Source organism: Drosophila innubila, chromosome X (genome assembly GCF_004354385.1).
Source record: "Drosophila innubila isolate TH190305 chromosome X, UK_Dinn_1.0, whole genome shotgun sequence".
NCBI classification, from domain to species: Eukaryota; Metazoa; Arthropoda; class Insecta; order Diptera; family Drosophilidae; genus Drosophila; species Drosophila innubila.
The window spans coordinates 28079572-28093748 of NC_047626.1; the positions used below are offsets into that span (position 1 = coordinate 28079572).

Consider the following 14177-nt stretch of genomic DNA (forward strand, 5'->3'; position numbering starts at 1 on the left):
TATATTTGCTTTGCTCCTTTTTACTCATTTTACATATTTTTTTTTTTTGTTTTTAGCTTTTAATCCTTAAAACAAGTGCATTAAAGTTTGTACTCTGCTGATTAGTTTGTCGATGCACAGTCGATAATTGGGTGGCTATTGGGTGGGGCAAAAACTTTAGTTTGCTTTTGAGCATTATTTTAATATCCATCGTTAACAATTAGAGATGTGAGCGTGACCAGCCGAACTCTTTTAAATTATTATATTTTTTGCATTCATCCGGATCGACTGGGGGATAGTTTTTTTTAGTGAATTTACTGAATTCTTAGTCGTGTTAGCTCGTGAAAAATCAATTTGGATCTATTTGCTTCACAAACACTCACACTAAATTTGAATGACTATTTACAATTTCAGCATGTCACGCATAAAAAAGCACGACCCGCGCCCATCTCTGACCGCCAACATTTCCTTTCCTTTAGCAAGAAAAGGTTATTAATTCCATAAGAGGTGCGTCGTTTGTGTTTTTAATGGCATACTTAAGAGTTTCTCGTTAGTTTCCAGCTGTTGTCTTCTTCTTAAATATACTTCAAATAATGCTGATAACGTATTTATGCAATTCAATTAGAGATATTGCAATATTTTGTCTCAATTGAAATGGAAGAGACAACATATTTTTGATATAGCAATATGCTTTCAATGTATCATAAAGATTACGTATACGTAATTTATTTTGTACTTATATGCACATGCACTTGCAAATTTATTAAGCGTGTTCTGGCAAATATCATCTGCGTATGCTCATGGATTTTAAATCCCTTTCTGGATGACATATTACTGAAATGAAAATGTAAGCCTGCTTAATAGGTGTTTAATTGAGTATACGCATTCGTTATTTATGATATATATATATATATATTATAAATGAAATATTCTTAATCTTGTTGCAAGATAATTTTCTATCAACTAATTGAGATAAGGGATTTCAATTTACGTTTACGTATTTTATCTTAGATACTTATGAGTTCATAGAAAATTCTCGTAGGTGTTTTCATTCGTAATTAAATATTTTAGATTGAGATTGAGTATTCTTCTTTCGACTTGCGTTATTACGAGTATATTGATAATTAAGAAAAATACTTGCATTGTATTAATCCAGCTCTATTATAAGTACAAAAGTAGGCTGTGATGATTTTAGGTGATAAATCTGCGATATCTAACATAACTTTTAAACGCTTTTAATTTTAGATTCAAATAAAATCATGTGGTATTATATCGATAATTGTCATGCTGAAATAAATGCATATGTTTTTTAAAGCGTAAGTATAACCAAGCAAGCGACATTTAAAACATATTTTACCAGTATGATTAAGTCGTTAATGATATATGTATATAATAATTTATTTAAACTTTTTTAGAATATATCAAACAAGTTCATCAAGATAAAAGTGTTCTATTTGCATTGTGTTAAAACATTTGCTATTGCAAGCGAGAGATTTGGTAAAATGCACGTTATATCACTGCGGACGGCAGTTCGCGCTAGTGACGAAAGCAGCACGAAGGTTGCGAAAGGCGACTAGCAATATATACAGCTAATATGGTAATTTGCCACGACTGTCCGATCAGATCGAGTTATATACCGATAGAAAGGTTAAGTCCTAACTAACAAAATGGCATCCTTTTGCTAACTCACCTGGCTTATGATATAAGGGAGTGTAAGTGGGAGAGGCAATATTTAAACTATTGCAGCTAATGGGACCGTTGGGGCCTTTTGGTAAATTTTTATTTTTTTTATTCCTATTAAAAATACGCGTCGATTGATACTTCGACCGTTTGTTTGTTTGTATCAAAGCGCAAAAAAGCTTAGATATTATGATGGGGATTTATTCCTCTTGGAAGATCTAGAAATGTTTGTTTTACGACTTTTGGAAAAAACCGATAGTTTAGCGGGAAAACGCTAAATCCCGCAGTTTCCAAACCATAGAAGCTACAAATATGTCCTATATATCGTTGGAATGGTAAGTTTGAGGGCTTTTGGGCGTGCCTTAAAACTTTTTTTTTAAAGATTGCAAATACTCTTAAGCAGGAACATTTTACTGAAAACAAACAAATATGAGGAAAAACTGAATTTTTTGCACTGTGTACTCGCCTTCACCATTATGGTTAATTACTTAATGTGTTTATTGTACAAACATTATATGTATCTATAAAAAATATACTTATTGATTAGTATTTTGTGTTTGATACAAGTTGACCTATATTTGGAAGCTCCGATGCTTTATATGCAATCCAAACATAAAAGTTTTATGTATCTATTTAAAAAACAATCCCGACTATCTATCTATATACTCTGAATGGACTTGACGATGCTTACTCAATTGTGTGGAAAGTGCATACATATTACGTATACGTAATAGAAGTTAAACATTTAGGAGTAAAATATATTCTATCATGGCACAACCTAGACCATATTTTAATATCGAATTAAGATTATACAAATATATTTATGTATTTTTGTATTTATTTAGGTATAATACAATATCTACTGCATCATGGGCCGAATATCGTGTCAGTATTGTCCATCGTGAGTGCTTACAAAATATGTAAGGATTGTGATGATAACGAGTGAAACTTCTGATGACTATTTCAATGTTTACACAATCAGACGAGATTGTTCTTGTATTTTTTGTACGCCCGCTCCCTTTCACCCCTCACTCCATCTACCGCTCAGTGGAATTGATGAATTGCCCTGTGGATTGATACAATATTTGCAATTGATTTCAATAAAAATTTAGGATCTTAAATCGTCATGTGAATACGCTGGGATTTGGTTATTCATGCATGTGCTATGTCGACGGCAATGGCAACGGCAAATGGCATTTGGCGTGCGGGCGAGCAGACATTTGAGTATTAGTATGAGTTGGACTATATATAAGTGTGTGTGTGTGTGTGTGTGTGTGTGGCACGGTGGCGTGTGCCAGTGGCAATGCCAGCTATTGACATTCAACATTTCAATGCGGAAACGTTTTGTTTGCATGCTTTAAAATTGAAATTTGAAGCTGCCTTTTGCTTTCAGATTTTTTGCGTTTTAGCCATTTGGCTAAAGCAATAAAATATTTGATTTGTTATGGAAATTGCATTTAGTACGGTGGCATTTTTGAAAATTGTTTTTTCGATCTCCAACTGTATCGGTCTCTCTCACTCTCTCTCTCTCCCTGTGTCTGTCTCTTAGTCTTTCCCTTGTGTTCACATATCTAAAATTTTGCGCGTATTGCACAATACAATCAATGTACACAAACCATCACTGCCGGCTACAAGGCGGGGTCAAATGGGTGCCAGATGGCAGGGGAGCCGGTCGGTTTAGCAACGGTTTTTAATAAAATTACAGTTTGTCTGTGCAACTCTGCTTAACCATTTATGCTTTGCATTGCAAAAATTGTTATTTGTTTTAATTACAAAAGCTTTCCATACCCTATCCTTCGGCTACTCAAAACTTGTCACAAAGCTGGCAACGAATATTGCATATCAAAGTGCAGATTTTGTTTGTTGAAAACAGTGTAATTTCTATTTTTATAAAAGTCATACATTCTGAGTCTAATATAAGCGAACTATATTGCTTTGTTGTATTTTTCATTAATTGCAATTAAAATATATCAATTAACTTCAGTGCTTACTTGTAAATTGGCTGGATATGTATATACAAAATGTATTTTAACTTTTATCAATTTGTCTAAATGGTATTTAGTTCAAGGGCTGATCTCATAAATATTTTTACATTGTTCGTACATAGAAAAAGAAAACAAATTAAAATTCAATTTTAAAACTATTAATAGAAACGGACCCAATTAACTACTTTTTTAATGAATTTATCATTCCATTATCATTAAAAAAATTAGTGTTAAAAAAATATCATCTAACTAGCATTGGAAAATGTAGTGCTAGTGAAAACGACATTTCACTAGAATTGTGGGCTCAGTCGAGCTACAGTGATACCCTGAGCCCATGTACTCTTTTATAAAGTTGATTTGCCCATTTTCAATGGGCTCAGGGTATCAAAATTACACACGCGAAACTATGAACAACTTTCGGTTTTCTGAAGTCACTGTGCTTATCACTGCAGACTACGTTATTAATGCCTCACTGAACTAATACATCACTGATTTTACAGATTTCATTTATCAATTTCTAATTAATTTTAAATAAGTTTAATATAATAAACTTTAATATAATAAACTTATTTAAAATTAATTAGAAATGGATAAATTGGTGAATCGCAAGTCGTATTTCGTTAGCAATCAACTTTGCTCAGCCTGCAATGGCAGCACCCATTTTCTCTCTCACTTACGCAACAGATTCTGCCAAAGGCTGCTGCAGTGCGCGAAATTTGAAATAAAAGGCAATGTCTAATTTTATGAGATTCTTAAAGCGGAAAATGCTAAGTTTTTTTTTACAACGATAATAAGCAGATACTTATTATATATGTGTAAGGAATCGAAAATATTCATAATTAAAATTATTATTTTGCAGCTTTCAGTGCTCGGCAAAGATGCAAGAGTAGTGCTGCAAAATGATCGCTATTTCTCTCATGCAATTTCATAAATAGCTATCAGCTTCTGCTGATTTTTGCCATGCAAAAATACATATTTATATATTAACACAATTATATTTTAATCAAATTGTATATTTGTATATACATAAATTATACATTAACATTTTCATTACATGATATCGATAATATTTTTGCTTATCGCTTAATTCTTATTTGGTACCAAAAAAAAATTGGTACTAATGCGCCTTGCATACAAACGTGAACATGCTGTCTTCGCACGTTTGATTTGCCATGCAAATGTAATTATTGAATTAAATGTCCGAAATAACTTCTTTATTTATGGTTCAATCGCTTTGAAATTTTCAGGGTCGTTTAATACGCATACTTCTCAACTGATTGTTCAGTTAGGGAGTGCTATGTCAAAAATTGCGCCTGTAAATCGTTTTGTGCAATTTGTGGGCGAAGGGGGCGTGGCACCTAAAATTGGTTACAAACTTGACCTGCGTATGGTATCCAGGAACCTACATAACAAATTTGAAGTCTCTAGGTCATATAGTACTTGAAATCGAAGCCCAAAAGAAAATTGGTACTATTTCTTACTGTGTTTGTGCGCGCCTTGCATACAAACGTGAACATGCTGTCTCGCTCGCACGTTTGATTTGCCAACCAAATGTAATTATTCAACTAAATCTAAATTCCGAAATAACTTCTTTATTTATGGGTCAATCGCGTTGAAATTTTCAGGGTCGTTTAATACGCATACTTCTCAACTGATTGTTCAGTTAGGAGTGCTATGTCAAAAATTGCAACTGTAAATCGCTTTTTTTACAATTTGTGGGCGAAGGGGGCGTGGCATCAAAAATTGGAAACAAACTTGACCTGCGTATGGTATTCACAAACCTGCACTCCAAATTTGAAGTCTCTAGCACTTATAGTATCTGAGATCGACGCGTTCAAACAGACGGACAGACAGACGGACAGACGGACAGACGGACAGAAGGACAGACGGACAGACGGACAGACGGACAGACAGACGGACAGGGCTAGATCGACTCGGCTGTTGATCCTGATCAAGAATATATATACTTTATGGGGTCTGCCACCCCTCCTTCTGCCTGTTACATACATTCTGCCAAACACATTATACCCTTTTTTGCCCATTTTCAATGGGCTCAGGGTATAAAAATAGTATCAGTGAAAACAACATTTCACTAGCATTGAAAATAGTAGTTCTAATGCTGTGGCATTCTGGTAGCATTGAAAAATAATAGTGCTACTGAAAATATTTTGAATTGTAATTGAAAAGTGAAACTAATTAAATTTTTGTTTTGGCATTCAATAATTGTAAATAAATTTCATTTTAATTAGCATTATAATTGTATTTCTGAAACAGTTGAATTTTTTCACCGGGCTAACTCGGTCGGCTTTCTGAGTTCGTGCAACAAATTTAAATATTATTTTAACTATTTCAAAAACTCATGTCGTTTTCATTAGCACTTCTTTTTTCAATTCTATTGAAATGTCGTTTTCACTAGCACAACTTGTTCAATGCTAGTGAGATGAGATTTTTATTAGCACTACCTTTTTGAATGCTAATGAAATGATAAATTCACTTTAAAAGAAGTTAATTGGGCCCGTCTCTGGATAAGCATGTATTTTGTAAGTATGTATTTAGGATATTATTGTTAAATTAAGACAATATTCAAATAAATTGGCAACGACTGAATTTTAATGAACTTGCCATTTAACTAGCATTTAAAATTGTTAGGCCCCCCGGTTAATAAAACACGTTTTCGTATTTTCTTGTATCAAAATATATTATTAGCCTTTAACAAGACTAATTTTTCAAAATGTCCGTCTGAAAAATTTTGACTTCTCTTTCCGTTGACCAGTCCTGCATAGCCGAAAAGGCGTTCAACAAGCGCAGATGAAAGTATAGGAGTGTTAAATTTAAAAAACGTTGATTTGATTGCCGGATACCGGTTCAAACACTCGATGGTTTCATCCCCATCATTGAGATAACGCGAGAGCTCAATGCATGCTGGCGTCGCTTCTATTGACTCTTCTGTTTAATAAAAAATGAATAAATTTCAAATATAATCCAAAATGACACATATATTTATTGGTTTAAGTACCTTCTGTTTCTCCATAATCGAAGTAGTTAAACACTTGCGGATCGTTTCGCGCTGACGAAGTGCTTGAAGTGGGATCTGAAAACTTTTCAGCATGCTTCAAAAACATTTCTTTGAACTTTTCGTCAGTCCAATCTGGAGCTGTCTCAGACAATGCACTTGAAAACTTTAGCTTAATAGCTGGACAGGATATGGCGGCCACAAATGCATCCTGGCATTTGGGAGAAACTTCAAAAAAGTCTTGAAATCTCCGCACCAGTGCATTTACCATATCCCGAACTCGTTCATTAAGAAACTGAAAGTTCCCCATTGCATCCATCCTTTGCCATTTAACTTTGATAGTTATCAATATTGGTATAAAGTATCCAAAGAACATGCTCTTATCGCTTTGGAGAAAGTGAAGTCCTGTTGCCAATGGCTCCATCAATTCACAATACTCCTCCAAATATTGAAGCTCACTCGACGACAGCTTTGCCACTTCCAATAGCATGCATAAGTCATCAAGTTGATTTTTGCATTTCAGCAAATGCATAAATGCGTCATAGTGTGAGTTCCATCGAGTTGGACACGGTGTTTTCAGCGTAACCCCCAGAAGGTTTTTGATGCTTTCGGCGGATTTCAGACGGTTGCATTTATTCCACACTGCTGAACATCTGTAAAAATGTATTAAATTTTAGTAAAAGTATCACGTATTTTTCAGGGTACTTTTTATACCCTGAGCCCATTGAAAATGGGCAAAAAAGGGTATAATGTGTTTGGCAGAATGTATGTAACAGGCAGAAGGAGGGGTGGCAGACCCCATAAAGTATATATATTCTTGATCAGGATCAACAGCCGAGTCGATCTAGCCCTGTCCGTCTGTCTGTCCGTCTGTCCGTCTGTCCGTCTGTCCTTCTGTCCGTCTGTCCGTCTGTCTGTCCGTCTGTTTGAACGCGTCGATCTCAGATACTATAAGTGCTAGAGACTTCAAATTTGGAGTGCAGGTTTGTGAATACCATACGCAGGTCAAGTTTGTTTCCAATTTTTGATGCCACGCCCCCTTCGCCCACAAATTGTAAAAAAGCGATTTACAGTTGCAATTTTTGACATAGCACTCCCTAACTGAACAATCAGTTGAGAAGTATGCGTATTAAACGACCCTGAAAATTTCAACGCGATTGACCCATAAATAAAGAAGTTATTTCGGAATTTAGATTTAGTTGAATAATTACATTTGGTTGGCAAATCAAACGTGCGAGCGAGACAGCATGTTCACGTTTGTATGCAAGGCGCGCACAAACACAGTAAGAAATAGTACCAATTTTCTTTTGGGCTTCGATTTCAAGTACTATATGACCTAGAGACTTCAAATTTGTTATGTAGGTTCCTGGATACCATACGCAGGTCAAGTTTGTAACCAATTTTAGGTGCCACGCCCCCTTCGCCCACAAATTGCACAAAACGATTTACAGGCGCAATTTTTGACATAGCACTCCCTAACTGAACAATCAGTTGAGAAGTATGCGTATTAAACGACCCTGAAAATTTCAAAGCGATTGAACCATAAATAAAGAAGTTATTTCGGAGTTTACATTTAATTCAATAATTACATTTGCATGGCAAATCAAACGTGCGAGCGAGACAGCATGTTCACGTTTGTATGCAAGGCGCGCACAAAGACAGAACGAATTAGTACCAATTTTTTTTTGGTACCAAATAAGAATTAAGCGATAAGCAAAAATATTATCGATATCATGTAATGAAAATGTTAATGTATAATTTATGTATATACAAATATACAATTTGATTAAAATATAATTGTGTTAATATATAAATATGTATTTTTGCATGGCAAAAATCAGCAGAAGCTGATAGCTATTTATGAAATTGCATGAGAGAAATAGCGATCATTTTGCAGCACTACTCTTGCATCTTTGCCGAGCACTGAAAGCTGCAAAATAATAATTTTAATTATGAATATTTTCGATTCCTTACACATATATATAATAAGTATCTGCTTATTATCGTTGTAAAAAAAAACTTAGCATTTTCCGCTTTAAGAATCTCATAAAATTAGACATTGCCTTTTATTTCAAATTTCGCGCGCACTGCAGCAGCCTTTGGCAGGCTCGAATCTGTTGCGTAAGAGGGAGAGAGTGAGAGAGGAAAATGGGTGCTGCCAGATTGCAGGCTGAGCAAAGTTGTTGTTTGTGGCTACTCTTGACACACGCAAGCGATACGATTACGACTTGATTCACTTATCCATTTCTAATTAATTTTAAATAAGTTTATTATATTAAAGTTTATTATATTAAACTTATTTAAAATTAATTAGAAATTGATAAATTGGTAAATCGCAAGTCGTAATCGTAATCGAGTGATGTATTAGTTCAGTGAGGCATTAATAACGTAGTCTGCAGTGATAAGCACAGTGACTTCAGAAAACCGAAAGTTGTTCATAGTTTCGCGTGTGTAATTTTGATACCCTGAGCCCATTGAAAATGGGCAACAATCAACTTTATAAAAGAGTACATGGGCTCAGGGTATCCTACTGTCGAGCGTGCTCGACTGTAGCCGCACCTCACCGCGAGCGAAGCGAGCCGGGGGTAGGCGAGCGAAGCGAGCAGGGGGCGGAGCCCCCTTGTTTTTAAATAATAATAATAATATCCAAATTTATTGATTACCTTCTCATTACACTCTGATGCTTTTCGTTTGCTATTGCGTCGGACTTAATTATGTTTAAGTAGTCCGTAGTAGCTAGCAAATTTAGGTTATGACTTGGACACCTGTATTTTTTTGTTAGGCTTATATCTGGAACCTCTACCGATTGGGGAATGTCTTCATTTGATTCGAGATCTTCACCATCTTTCTCGTCAGCATCGTAATTGACTATAAAATTTTGATATACAAACATGATAAACATAAAATATATATTTGCGAACTTACCTTCCACGCCAAAGTCCTTGAATGCTTTTACAAAGCTGCACCCATTATCTGTAATAGTGCAAACAATTTTGTCGCTTGACAACAGAAACGTCTCATGTATACGAAATGTCATTTCAGCAATTTTATCAGACGTGTGGTTCTTTTCCATTCGCATACATGCCAGTGCAGCTGAATGCCGTTGAAATTTACAGTCGATCCAGTGGCATGTGTATCCAAAAAAGGATCTTCTTCTGGTCGACCAAATGTCTGCGGTAGTGCACACGTATGTCGCAGACTTCAATTGTTCAATTAAGTGCACCTTATGAAAATCAAACTTGGCGTCAAGGACTTTTGTCAATTCCCTTCGGCCCGGAACTTTAACATTAATGATACCATTGAAAAGCGCAATAAACGATGGATGGTCAACAATAGACAAGGGCGAAGATGTGTCCACAACGAATTTTAGCACTTTTTCATCAAAGTCTGCTTGTCTTAAACCATATTTTCTTGCGCGCTTTGACTTCTGGTCCTTTTCTACTAAAAACTCTTCGTACTCGGGACGATGCATTTCCTTCAGATGGCTTAAGAAATTTGACGTCCGTTTGACAGATCCTCGAATATTTTTTTGTGTTGGGCATATTTGACAAGCAGCCTCGACACCATGACCAGCTTTTTGATAAATTGTATCAGAAACCTACATTATAATAAAACAAATACATGTAAAAAAAATACAAATTAATATCAAAAAGGACGATACAAGATTCATGATTTGTAAGTTTGATACAGATCACTTCAAAAATTATAAAGTTCTTCATACTAAAAGTTGCATATCGACAGTTCGTATCGATCGTTCCTATGGCACATATATGATATAGTGGACCGATTTGAATTAAAATTGGTGAAGATGTAAAGGTCAATAAAAAATACACAGCTTGTGAGTTTGGTTGAAATATCTTAAAAAATAAAAAAGTTTTTCATACTAAAGTTGGATTTACGACTGATCGTTCCTATGGCAGCTATATTGAAAAGTCAACCGATTTGAACCAAATTCGGTAGAGATATATAACATATTACCAGATACCCAACCTGCGAGATTGGATGATACATCTTAAGGAACAGCAGAAGTTTTCATACTATAGGCTGATTCCGAGCCGATCTCTCCTATGGCAGCTATATGATATAGTAGACCGATTTGAACCAAATATAGTCAAAATGTGTAAAATAACAACAAATTAATATTGTGTGAGATTGGTTAAGATATCTCAAAAAACACAGAAAATTTTCATACTAAAGGTCATGCTGCTCCATAAGGAAGTCATAAAAATCGAAAAAAAACATCGATACAGATAAAAAAAAATTTATTTTAATTTTTTTAATTAATTAATTAGTTTTTTCGAGTTTTCCTTGAATTTTAAAGTAAAAAAAGCTTTGTGGCCCCAAATCTATTCAAAAAAGTGGGTATCGTTCGTTTAATTTTTGGGCTGTTGCTTTGTGTTATCGTATATGTCATGTTATTAACCTCTTTTTAACTTACACTTTGTGTAACTTTACAATATTTTCCCGTAGTCAGGCATCCTGGTCTGGCATTGCTGTGTACATTTAATCAGTACAAATTGTTGTTGTTAGACTTAGTACTTTTACACAAATTCAACGATACTACGTTATGTGTTGACCTTTTTATTTCAAATTTATATGACCAAAACAAAAAAATAGTTTTCAAATCGTATAAAAATTAAATAGAAATGATTTGTTGACGATTTTTAATAATTTTCATCAGTGATAATAAATATTTTCGAGTAATTTTATAAAAAAATGTGACCGTAATTATTATACATATTTCAGTAAAAAAAAAATATAAATCATAAATTAAGATTACATGTGCTTTTAATTTGTTTCACTCAAATTTTGAAAATTACACACAAATATTTATCATCAGTAATTAAAATTTCAAAAAATAAATATTTTTCAAATCATGGCGTAAATGCAAAGATTTCTTTAATTACTTTAATTAAAAAAAAAATTATTATTTGTGATTTTTGCTTTTTATTACTTACTGCTTTCAGGATTTTAAAATATTTTCCATTTAAAATTAAAGGCAATTGAGCATCATCTGCACCATCATCGACAGAGCTAAACGTAGTGCTTGTTCTAAATTGGTACAGAAAATAAATATTTACTATGCCGATTCTCAACTTTCACAGGGTATAATAATTGTGTACTTACGAGAAATTTGAGAATGAAGTGATCATAGAGTGATTGCTACATTCATCAAATAATTCTGGCTGTTCACTTGAAATCATACTGCACTCTTCGGACGTCGATGCACTTGCACTCGTATTAATTTCGTCGATTACATTTGCACTTTCCATTTTGGATTACTTTGATGTTCACTTTTATATTTAACCAACTCAACTGCACTGTACAAAACTCTATGCGTCTGCGCTAGAACCATTTGGGAATTCTTAGCGCACGCGCATATAATTAACAGCCTAAAAGTATACACAAGTGATCCTTTAAGCTATCTAGCCATATTATTAACAGCCCAAAAGTAAGTTTTAAAGTTTGATATTATCCCTTAAGAACAAATTTTCCTAAATATTAGCATAAATAACGTAAGCGCCATTTTTTTTTTTTTTTCGAAATTATGACTTGTTGTTAAAGAGTGATTTATTAGGCCACCGAGGGACAGTATTTGTGTTTAATGGGCATAATCTAATTCGTTTATTTAGAAGGGTTGTTATATATAACATTAGATTTTAACAGTTATTGATATTGATTCTAACTGCCTAACTTTGTTGTTACTTGGATAATTCGGTGATCTTCAAATGAGGCTTATGCTATTCTTTGCGCTGCTTAATTAGTTACATGTTTGTACATAATTAGATTATGCTGCAATCAGGGATCAATGTTATTAATTATTTTGATTAATTACATAAAACTTAGACCGCAATCATTATAATTGACAAAAAGAATAAATAAATTTAAAACAAATTATTATCATCAATGATTTTTATTTTTCTAGCTCAAAATAAAACTCAACAGGAATTTACGGCTTCTGTGTTAGACATTGCACCAATGTTATTGCATATCCTTGTAAAGGGACCCCCAGTACTTTTGGCTGAACATTAAAGAAGTCACAGAAGCCTAAAATATTTGAGCCTGCAGAGCCCCGAAAATTAAAACTATTGCTGAGAAATACCGTGCTTAAATTAAATATTGATCCGGGATTACCGTACTTCTGACAACGCATTGAATTGAGTTTATCCCGGAATACTGAATATTTAAATTTTATATTTATTAAAGCGCATTTTTTTATTCTATGCGAGAAAGGTTTTTTTTTTAAATTTGTGATAATGTCAGTTTTAAACTCTAAAATTTAATAGCGATTGCATAATAAGCACCAAAGTTGTACAATAACCTATTTCATGCAGAAGACTAGGCTTGTAATTATAGTAGGACGTACGAGTATGTCAGAGTTAAGTTAAGAATATCTAAAGGGCACTCGTGCATATGGACTTAAATTTTGCCTAATATCTTTGCAGTTAAAAACTGTGAACTCTGAACTGCAGTAAAAGATTTTTTAAGCATTCAATTTTATTATTTTTTGCTCCGAGTTATTAAGTGTGTGTGTGTAGTGTTTGTGTTTGTGTTGGCAGAAATTGCATATGTTCGGGCTCTGGTCAAGTTCAACATTCAATTAGAATACATTACAGGCTCGGTGACATGTGAACCCGAAAACCCGAAACCCGTAACCGAAAACACACAAACTTAAACTATCTGTCTGCCCTTGGCACATGACCTCCCTGTAGCTGTAGCTCCTGCTCCTGCTCCTGCTCCTTTCACTGGTTGGATGTGCCTAAAGATAGCACTCGGTCTCGGCTCGTTCAACTTGCTGCAAGCAAAGGTTTGTCTGGTAAAGTCATGTGTAAAACTTTTTGGCCTCTGCAAAATGTCCGAATAGTTTGATATTCATATGCATATTTGGGCATAGCGAACGAGTGAGCAATCGCCGGATGTTGAAACCGTATAAGGGTCATGAAGCATGGGAACGTGCAGGCGGAGGGGAAGTCGGTTCAAGGGGTAGTTGTACTACAGAGCAGGACACACTTGTTTAAAGAGCTCACCATATACTGACTTGCCTTTTTCATTTGCTTTCGGATTGTTTGTTATTTGTGCTGCTTCTTTTGCTTTTTCTCTCGCTTGTCCCTCTCCCCTTCTTTTCTTCTCTCGAAAACCTTTCTCACTCCCTCGCTGACTTTCTCATTTCATGCCCCTTTTCCGGTCTTCGGTTGCTGCTCGTGTTGCCGTTTGTGAAGGCTTATGTACATTTTTATGGCCTACACAGGGTATGGCTGTGACTGTGACTGTGTGAGAGGGTGCAGTCAACGGGAGTGGGAGTGGGAGTGGGAGTGGGAGGGACAGTGTGGTCTGGTCTGAAGGCTTTTATGACTTTGTTATGAAGTTTGTTAGGTGTAAATTTGATGTGGCGAGCGGCTGTTTCTCCTCCATATCCGTATCAGTAGTTGGTTCCCTTTTCTTTTCTTTTCTTTCATTTCGTTTATTTTTTTTTTCGTCGGCACGCGCCCGAAATGTCGAACCGAACTGAGAGTGGAGCA

General features: G+C 34.8%; 1 protein-coding gene across 1 annotated transcript; it reads right to left on the minus strand.

The window, feature by feature from the left end:
* Positions 1-6333: 6333 nt before the first annotated feature.
* Positions 6334-11826, minus strand: LOC117793972. Its single transcript, XM_034634438.1, has 7 exons — positions 11785-11826; positions 11616-11709; positions 9955-10255; positions 9583-9630; positions 9321-9525; positions 6661-7310; positions 6334-6590 (listed from the first exon to the last, which is right to left on the minus strand). The coding sequence occupies exons 1-7, from the start codon at positions 11808-11810 to the stop codon at positions 6334-6336; spliced, it is 1581 nt and encodes a 526-aa protein (XP_034490329.1). The 5' UTR covers positions 11811-11826.
* Between the last annotated feature and the right edge of the window lie 2351 nt (positions 11827-14177).

What these genes read in the sequence shown, in the direction of transcription:
- LOC117793972 (XM_034634438.1), bottom strand. Translation starts at nt 11,810, where the DNA reads ATGATCACTTCATTCTCAAATTTCTC. An exon ending in CAAGGACTTTGGCGTGGAAG is followed by an intron (nt 9,526 to 9,582) that starts GTAAGTTCGCAA and finishes AAAATTTTATAG; the next exon opens with TCAATTACGATGCTGACGAG. An exon ending in CGATTATGGAGAAACAGAAG is followed by an intron (nt 6,591 to 6,660) that starts GTACTTAAACCA and finishes TTTATTAAACAG; the next exon opens with AAGAGTCAATAGAAGCGACG.